General features: G+C 31.7%; 1 protein-coding gene across 5 annotated transcripts in view; it reads left to right on the top strand.

Moving 5' to 3' along the window:
* Nucleotides 1–8,704, top strand: part of LOC112454697 — a 40,149-nt gene that overhangs the window by 21,154 nt on the left and 10,291 nt on the right. For 3 of the 5 annotated variants that reach the window (XM_025016223.1, XM_025016222.1, XM_025016221.1), the window contains 2 exons: nucleotides 3,489–4,124; nucleotides 5,938–6,606. The exons of 1 other annotated variant lie outside the window; for it this stretch is intronic. In XM_025016223.1, coding sequence (XP_024871991.1) covers nucleotides 3,613–4,124; nucleotides 5,938–6,606 — 1,181 coding nt within the window. In that variant the 5' untranslated portion in view covers nucleotides 3,489–3,612. The remainder of the gene's footprint in view (nucleotides 1–3,488; nucleotides 4,125–5,937; nucleotides 6,607–8,704) is intronic. One more of the 5 variants, XM_025016224.1, reaches the window with a different exon arrangement.

Raw genomic sequence — 8,704 nt, forward strand, 5'->3', positions numbered from 1 at the left:
GGGTCTAATCAACTAAATCTTAAATATAATTTTCTTAAATATATTTTAAGATTTAGTTGATTAGACCCAACTTTATACGCGATCAAAGGTCCATAATTTTGATCGCATATAAAGCTAAGTCTAATTAACCGAATTTAAAAGAATTATATATGAAATAGGGGTAGAAAAGACTGAAAAATATAATAAAATTAGAAATAGATCGATATCTCCAAATTTGCGAAAGTTAGAGCAACCATTGACATTTTTTAAAAAATTCAAAATTTAAATTAAAATTTTGAAATATTTCTAATTTTATTATATTCTTCAGTCTTTTTTACCTCTATTTCATGTATAATTTTTTAAAATTTGGTTAATTAGTTTATGAGTTAAAGAAATTTCAGTAAACTTGGTTGTTTTTTTAACAGAAATCGGTAACCCCTTTATTATTAACAATTTTTATTAATTCTATTATATTCTTCAGTCTTTTCTACCCCTATTTCATATATAATTTTTTTAAATTTGGTTAATTAGTTCTTGAGTTAAAGAAATTTCAGTAAACTTGGTTGTTTCTTTTAACAAAAATCGGTAACCCCTTTATTATTAACAATTTTTAATAAATCTATTATATTCTTCAGTCTTTTCTACCCCTATTTCATATATAATTGGTTAAGATTTGGTTGATCAGTTCTGGAGTTATAGAAATTTCGGTAAATTCGGCACATACATACACACATACTGAAATTTTTTTTTAGGCGATATTTCGACGTTTTACAACAATCTGAACATATTGGCAGAAAAAACTCAAAAACCAATCTTTTCTTTGGTTTCTTCTACCCCTATTTCATATATAATTTTTTAAAATTTGGTTGACTAGATCCAACTTTATACACAATCAAAGGTTCATATACGAATTTACGAAAACAAAGCTTCCTCTATGAGGAAGCAAAATGAATTTTTTATTCGCAGTGTGCGCTTCTTTTTATGTAAAACACATCCCCTTCAACCGATAACTTTGTATATGGCTTTTGAATACTATTTTTCAGTGAATTTTTCCATGTCACAACAGGCTCCATGAGTGGGTTTTTTTTTTACGTGTGGAAATCTACTACTGGGATTCCGGGCAATAAACCCGGTTTACCCAGTAGCCCCCTGTTTAACAAGGGGAAGACCCCCTCACCCTCCGAGGAGAGGAGAGTGAGGGGAGTGCTGGATTCCATACATGTATGTACTATATGGCCTATCGGCTAAAACCACACGGTTCTCCCTCTCGGCACACGTTGAGGGAGCCCCGGGAAACGCAGTGATACCATCCGGGTCCTCCATGAGTCAGTTAGTTGTGACATTTTTATTCCTTTGTTCAAGTATTTGTATAGTTGCACATGAACAAAGCAAAAAACGCAGAATTTCTGAGAAAGAACTGCTTTTTCGAATATAATACCATCACCTAAAAGCAGTGGGACCAATAACTTACAAGTAACACTACTCAAGTCTCACACGCCGATTTTTTTGAAGCTGTGTACATATGTTTTAACACAGTTTTAACTGTGCGCACAAAAATATTTATGTCGTATTTTTATTTTTGCTTATAAAGCGTCTTAAGAGTACAAACTACCCTCGAAATATTGACTTTTCAATTCTATATACGTAATAATAAGGCCATGTACATTGCTGATCGATTTAAAAAAAAAGCGACCAGAAAAACTCCTAGAGATATTCTCGTCAAAACCATCTTAGAAACCATTCGATATAACGTACATAGGGTTGAGAAAGCTAATTATATTTCGAGAGTAGTTTCTACTCTTAAGGCTCCTGGGTAGTCACCGCGGCCATATTGGATTCTTACTATCGAGGCGAGGAAAACACTCAATTTTGTTGTGCATGCCATTTTCAAATAAAAAGACATTTCAATAAAACATTACTATAGATCGTTTCAGAACACTTCCAAAATTGGCCGAAAACTACCCTTTTCCTTCGACAATAAACAAACAGCCATAAAACGAAGTCTAAACATACGGGAAAAACACCCGTTTAACGACTATCGAAAGAAGGTGAAAACGTTCCTTCCGCATGCAAATCTTACTTTTCGGTCAATTTTACGACTTTCACGAATACGTTAAACGTTAGAGCACAAGCACAGAGCAAATAATAAAGAAATAGCACGCACAACAAAATAGGTTGTCAACATGTCACAAGACAGAATTCTCCATTGGAGAGAGTGAGAGGAGAGAGTGGCGTCGCCACCGTCAACGCAGAGTTCTCGGCTCAGGGACCAGGAGCTTTAAAACGCTTTATGAGCAAAAATAAAAAAACACGACACAAATATTTTTCGAAATTCTACATGTGTGCACTCAAAAGAATCGGTGTGTGACACTTGAGTGTTACTTAGTAGATATACACAATTTCCACACACACACACAAAGTGTTACAACCGACCCTGCTCACTCACACAGCTAACTTTGTTTGGATAAAGTTCCGAAAACGGTCTACCTTGGATTTCGATGAAACTTTGTAAAAATAAGCTTCATTTTGGGTTAAAATAAAACTCCTTAAAGCGAATTTTGGCGACTCCTACAAGAGAACTACTTTTTAAGATAAAATAGTAAAAAGAATGGTAAGTTTGGTAATTATTTAGTTTAGGCAAGCAACCTCCTGCGACCTTGATCTTGACATATATTACAGAGAGCATTCTCATGAGTAACCTTCTAAAGGTTTTAACCGTCGTTTGATATTTATTAAGAAGTTATTAACAATAAAGTTTAAGAAATATAACAGTTTGTGTCCGTTCTAAAGGAAGTAATTTGCTGATATGTGTGTATAGACAGCACACATGTAGGCGGGGGAGGGTCGGTAGCCCTTCCCCCTGCGGCAAAGGTGGGGTGGGATAAACTTGGCTTCACGTATTAAATTGAAACCGATTTAGAATCATACTAGCTTGGACCTTATTTCGCCCTGCTACACATGGGGGTGTGGGTTGCACATCGCTTCGCGTGGAAAGTTGAAAGCCTGAACCGTACAATAATAGACCTCGTTTTGTCCTGTAAGCAAGGGGTGCGGTGTAGTGGACCTCGCTTTACGTGAAAAGTTGGAAACCCATGTGGAACATGTTTTCAATGCCTTTTAAATCAACATGAAAACTCCTAAAGTATGATTGTTGACTTGAACAGAAAGATTACGTTGAAGTAAAGTGGGGAGAAGTGTTTATAATAAATAATGTTAATTTATAACATTCTGTAGAATTGTTAAAATCTCTTTCTTTTTATCATTTTATTTTAATGGTTTTGTCATGAAAGTCGCCAAAATTCCCTTTAAAGGCTTTTATCTTAATCCGAAATAAAGCTTTTTACAAAGTTTCGAAAGTAGAGTAGACCCCTTTGTTTTTTTAACCATCATGTATAAGCATTGCGTGTTTTAATATAAATCTAGAATAAGTCATCGATTAATATAATATATAAAGTAAAGCTGTATGATCTGGTAATCAGGCACAGTCTAACGGATATCAATATTTATAGTTGGACAAAGAATCATACCTCTGCTCTTGACATCCTGCGACCAATATTTGCAAATGCCTCTTCAAGTCTACACGTACCTTCTGTGTGTTCAGTAACTAATTTTTCACAATACAGAACGGTTATAATGACAGAGCAAGAAGCAGAAGATCAGTGGATGTTGCGATATTATATTCCTACAGAAAAGTGTCAAGAATGTCACCGATATTTCTTGAATTATAAAGATAGTCCAATATCATATAACGAAACGTTAACAAAATTAAAAGAGCATTTATTCCATGAACACAAGATAGACCATAATTCCGTACATAATATAGAATATGATGTAAATGAAAAGAAAATCCCAGTACGTCGCTTCATACGAAAATGTTATACAAAATTAAAAGGAGATCTGGCAAAATGCAACTGTTGCTTTGCAATAATTAGTTATAAAACCGGAAATTATAGATTCTTACATGAACACTTGATATGTAAGCATGAAGACAAATTAACGGAAATAGAGAAAAGTGATAAAAAGATACAATGGTATTGGGATTACGTCACAAGAAAGGACAAAGCACATGCGAAATGCAACATTTGTAACAGAACAATAGGTATATATCCAATTTCAAGTGTGAGTTACCACTTGAAAATTCATAAGTAAGTATACATTTGAAAAATAATTAAAATATTGAAGAATATATAATTAATAGTAAAATATATAATAGCTAAAGAAAATGTAACGCACATAAATGTCATCAAGGCACATAATATATAATGTTTATTTATATTATGAAATTGCAATTCTAGTCGCAATAGAGTCTGAGTTTTTGGCTTATTATGAATCCAATCGAAATATGTGTAATACAGATTTTTTTTAATGTTTTGGCAAATATGACACAAAAATATATGTACACTAGCTGGTTATCCGGGGCTTCGCCCGGGCGTCTTTTTTTTTAAACAACTTTATATTTGTGTTATTACATATTTGTGTTCTAGCTAATCTTAGATCCACCAATATATGATTCATAAACACATATTTTTAATAACTTTCCACATCACCCATGAGGTACTATACATATATATTATTAACGCATTTTTTAGTGGTATCCCCAGTATTTTAAATTCTTTAAAAGAGTCATACTTATAGTGACTTTTCATTAATAAATAATTATTTGGATATATATGGAACATGGTAATGGAAAATTTTTGTGTCTCTCGACGGATATAGATTTGCTATGTAACGTGAAAACGTACACTGAGAAAAAAATGTTCTGTAAATATTAATTTGCATACAATTGTGACTCCATTTACTAAAATGAAGAAAATTTTCCTTTTTGTATAAATGTTCTCAAAAACTAACCATTGAAAAAACTATTGAAAAAAAGTTTTACATGCTGACATTATTTATAAAAGAGTTTATATGTATATAAATTTTATGCAATTCTTAATCCTAGGGATCCTAAAGCCGTCTGTATTACCGACCAAATTCTATATCTGTCCTTGTATAGACAATGATGATAGACAAAGATAGACATTGTTATAGGTTATATTGCATTCATTACAATTAATCTTTTTTTGTAGGCTTTTATTCTTAGTTCCAATTGCACGATATTGTTCTTACATGTTGTCCCTAGGTCATGCCGGTCTAATTTTGTGGATGATATTTATTGTAAAATTTTTGTACAGAGCAAATATTGTCGTCACGTATAACAAAAAATATTAATTTTTTTTTGTTTTTGATATAAATTCGACCACCATGACCTAGATTTTGATGCGTACTTAAACTTTGGAGAAGGATTTTTAAATCCTTAAAGCCAATAAAAAGATATGCGTTAAGAAAAAAACCGGTATTACGGCTTTAGGATCCCCTTAACATTTCCAATTCTCTTTATTTCCTTAACGTACATATTACAGAAATTTGAATAAGTACATTTGCGTGATATAATTCTTATACACTGGAAAAAAAATGTTCTGCATTTTAGTAAATATTAGTTTGCATACAACTGTAACTCCATTTGTTAAAATGAAGAAAATTTTCCTTTTTATTAGTATATTTTTTTCTCAATGAATACACATATACTAATAAAAAGGAAAATTTTCTTCATTTTAGTAAATGGAGTCACAGTTGTATACAAATTAATATTTACAGAACATTTTTTTCTCAGTGTACGTTTTCACGTTACATAGTAAATCGATATCCGTCGAGAGACACAAATTTTCCATTGCCATGTCCCATATATGTATATCCAAATAATTATTTATTAATGAAAATATTATTATATTTAAATTGTCGGGTAAAAATTGTTAGATCTATATAATGTTTGAATCGAGGCACTTAATCGCTACTAAATGTTCAAATAATAAGATCCTTAAAACGGTAACCTTGGCCTCCAACGGAGTAGCGTGCATAATAAAATCTAATATAATCACATTTTTTACTTCTTTATAATCACTCTAAATATAAATGTAGGAAATCCGATCCAAGTGATTGGGACAGCGATAGGGATTATCCAGACGGCGATACAGACATGGGTACGTCTTTAAAGAGAGCGAAACGTCAAGAAGATATTAATATTGTAAGGAATTCTCCGAGGAATAGAACGATTATAATGGCAGAGGAGGAAGCAGGAAATGAATGGGTTTTGCTATATTATGTTCCTACCTTAATGTGTCACAAATGTAACGTATCTTTCTGGAGTGATACAGATAATATTTTATCGTATAAAGAAACATTAATAAAATTAAAAGAACATTTACTCCATGATCACAATATAGAACATGATTTCGTACATAATATACAACGTGATGTAAATAAAGAAAAGATTCCAGTACGTCGCTTTATACGAGAACATTATTCAAAATTAATAGGAGACATGGCAAAATGCAACTATTGCTTTGTAGTAATTAATTACTCAAACATGAATTATAATTTGTTACATAACCACTTGATAAGTAAACATAAAGATAAATTAACGGAAACAGAGAAGAATGAAGAAAGATTACATTGGTGTTGGGATTATTACAGAATAAAAAATTTCACAATAAATAAAAAAATGCGAGTGAAATGCAACATTTGTAAAAAAATATTAATCGCATATTCAGTTGGATATTTGACCATGCACTTGAAAATTCATAATAGGTAAGTATACATTTAAGAAAAATAACGAAGAATATAAAATTGATAGTAATGAAATACTCAATAGATAAATAAAATAGTACGTGTTTATCACAGCATTTATATAATAATTATGTGTATTAAAATCGAAATAGCGATTTCAATCGCAATTCCATCTGAATATGTGTAAAATTGCTTTTTCGCGCGTTTCTCGGCAAATATGATACAAAACTACACATACTTATCCGTACTATAATAGAGGAAAGTCCCCTATTATGAGATACCACACACAAAATAGATGTGGTTAATCGCTTACATTAATCGTTACATTAATAAATTGAAAAATGTAGTATAGGTTATTTTGAAGGAAATTTAATAAGCTTTAAGATACTGAAATGTAAAATCTAATTTAAATATTAATTTTTCTGAAAATTAGAAAAATGTAAAAAATGAGCTTTATGCAAAATCGAAAAAGTGTGCTCTAATATGAGATATCCCGAGAAATCACTAATAAAGTGCAAAATACATCGGTATTGCCATTAGAAAACTTCATTTAACGTCTCTGAAATACAAATGTAATGGAGAAATTTATTTCCAATAATCGCAAACCCACTTATACTCAATATTTCCAGTGCAGCCAGTGTGCGCCCAGCATGAGCATGCGATCACCATCAGCACACTTTTATAAGTTTGTATGAACCTTCCCTTAACTTTAACATAGTATTTTTCCTCTTTTTATTACTGTAAAATAATTTTCGTACTCTAGCAACAATCGTCACTCTAAATATCTCATATTACGGACCCCACGCCTTGCGGTTTCGCGATTAGCAAATCTATCCTCTATAATTAAGCAACTCAACATATCCCGTATTTTCCTATTAATACGAGCTTACTCTATTAGTCCAGTTATTTTAGGTTTTTTGTGCAAAAAAATTCGAAACTTATTTTTAAATTGCTTTATTTCGTTGCTTTAAATAAAATAGAGAATTATTAAAAATAGAGAACGATATCGGCAGGGCTAAAAAAGTTATTCAAGATCAAAGGTCATGAAAATCAGTTTTTTGCGAAAATCTCGTTTTGTATGGCTCGGAGGTCAATTAAGGTTATTACAAAAAAGAAAGATCATGAAATTCTGTACAAAAATGGTTATATTTATTTTTCACGTACAATGAACATTTTTAAGAAAAATAAGCGGTGAAGTTTCCGCGCAAAGCGTATACTCCATTCCGTATAGTCTATACAAAGAATATGTGAGTGTTCTACGTTTAGTATATGTATGTATGTATGTGTGTATATATATATATAGGGGACTTTTCTCTACATATTTAATGAAATTTTATTTATATAATGATAATTATAAATAACTTCTATGCCAATAGAACATAAAAAAATTATTAACTTTGTTATACATTTTCTCAAAAACTAACCGTTGCAAAAACAAAAAAAAGGGTTTATTGCATTGTTGTTAGCTCGACACACACATACACCATACACGTGATGTGCAAAATCCGATTGAGCAAATAACTTTCCATGATGCACATATAGAATACTATCCAAAATCTGCAAAATGTAGGGGTGATATGAAAGCCAATAGCTCAGCTTCTAGTCACGATAGAGCTATGTTTTTTGCGCCATTTTAAAGGGAAAGTTTTCCACTTCAAAGCTTATTATGTAATAATATTTTTTTCTCTACCCCTGCTTTTTCTGTGGAAGGCTACAAAGTTATGATATTTCCAGGATTCTTTCGAGACCTGATTTTGATCCTCACAAAAAAGACAATTTGATGTTATTTTACCTCATCTTAGAGTCGAAACTTTATCCTTTAAAACGCGCCGAGAAAAATAGTCCTACGATCTGTACAAGCTGTGATATGGCCTCTTAAAAATCGGCAAAATTTGCAAGTTTTAAAGCGATCCCCTAATTGTTTTGCATAGTGTGTTTGAATAGTGGAATAAAAATTATTAGATCTGTAATACTTGAGTGTAGACATTTATTCTAAATGTCCAAATAATAAGATTTTTAAAACGGTAGCCTTGGCCTTCAACGTGTACACGCTACATGTATAATTGATATATACACACACACACACACACACACACACACACACACACACACACACACA

This window comes from Temnothorax curvispinosus, unplaced genomic scaffold, assembly GCF_003070985.1.
Source record: "Temnothorax curvispinosus isolate PA1 unplaced genomic scaffold, ASM307098v1 QBEX01005269.1, whole genome shotgun sequence".
In the NCBI taxonomy this organism is placed as follows: Eukaryota; Metazoa; Arthropoda; class Insecta; order Hymenoptera; family Formicidae; genus Temnothorax; species Temnothorax curvispinosus.